Genomic DNA, 1,058 nt, shown 5'->3' with positions numbered 1-1,058 from the left:
ACCTCACCCTACTCAATATTCCTAAATAACATATATACCTTATCAATTTTTTTTGAAAAACGGCAACACCCAACACCTCCCTTTCAGCACTGACCTTAGCCATGTTCTTCCTGCAGATGGGGCACTCGTTCCTGCCACACAGGACCCTCATCCTGGTGGAACACTCGAAGCACACAGGGTGATCGCATTCCCCTATGCTATAGGTCTCCACGGGACGAAAACACACCACGCACACCTCCTCCTCCTCTGCTGCTGCGTTCTCCACCTTGGACATTCGGCCTTTGGATGACATCGTGCTTGGTCTCTTGTGCTATGTGGTGGGAAGAAACGAGCGGAGAATTTCTCGCGTATTCCGATAAAAAGAAAGCAATGTTCGGGGGGAGGTTCCGGAAAAAGGCGTGTGTGGTGTTGATGTAGTCTCGTTTCACACTGACTTGTTTTTTTTTTCTTCTGGGAGATCTATAGATGACTGGGGATTGTTGGCACTCGCGAGGGAGTTCTGACGTTTATACTCAGTCTCGATTCTCCTCTGAAGAAAATCTCATTCACTTTTTTAAAGGAATAGGTGGGTTCATCATATTCTTTAAGGTGTATGTGGATTTTTCATCGACACGGTGGTTTATCTTTTATCGGGATTTGTTTGATATTTTCGAAGATTTTCAATATTTCACAGACCGGGACACAATACCGGTTGTCGCGGGATACAAAAGACACTCGATCCCATACGATACCAGTGCTTGATCCCTTTCCTTGAATGATTGAATTGTATTGACTTTCGTTGTCAATGACAATGGTCTTCAAACCTTTCGGTTGCATAACTTTCTATCATTCTTTGAGACTGTCCATTGATAGACACTTGAAGATGATAACAGTTTGAATGTCTTTAATCGGGAGTGAATTAGGTAAAACAGAATGCACGAACCAGTTTCCTCACTTATAGCAACATTGTGCAACACAAGTGAAAGTTAGCATGCAACAATATAGACAATGTTCTCTCGTTGTCATGTTAAAAACTACAAGGCTTTTTTATTAAAAGAAATATATAATAAAGACTAGGG

At 42.2% G+C, this 1,058-nt stretch overlaps 1 protein-coding gene across 1 annotated transcript in view; it reads right to left on the bottom strand.

The window, feature by feature from the left end:
* LOC119594490 (E3 ubiquitin-protein ligase ZNF598-like) overlaps positions 1-472 on the bottom strand; it is a gene marked incomplete at its 3' end in the record, with an annotated part of 10,023 nt that extends 9,551 nt beyond the window's left edge. The window contains 1 exon segment of the mRNA XM_037943523.1: positions 95-472. Coding sequence (XP_037799451.1) covers positions 95-292 — 198 coding nt within the window.
* Positions 473-1,058: the final 586 nt, after the last annotated feature.

The sequence above is a fragment of the Penaeus monodon genome, chromosome 34 (assembly GCF_015228065.2).
Source record: "Penaeus monodon isolate SGIC_2016 chromosome 34, NSTDA_Pmon_1, whole genome shotgun sequence".
Classification (NCBI taxonomy): Eukaryota; Metazoa; Arthropoda; class Malacostraca; order Decapoda; family Penaeidae; genus Penaeus; species Penaeus monodon.
The sequence above is the reverse complement of the archived record's forward strand: the minus strand, read 5'-3'. Positions and strand labels throughout refer to the sequence as shown.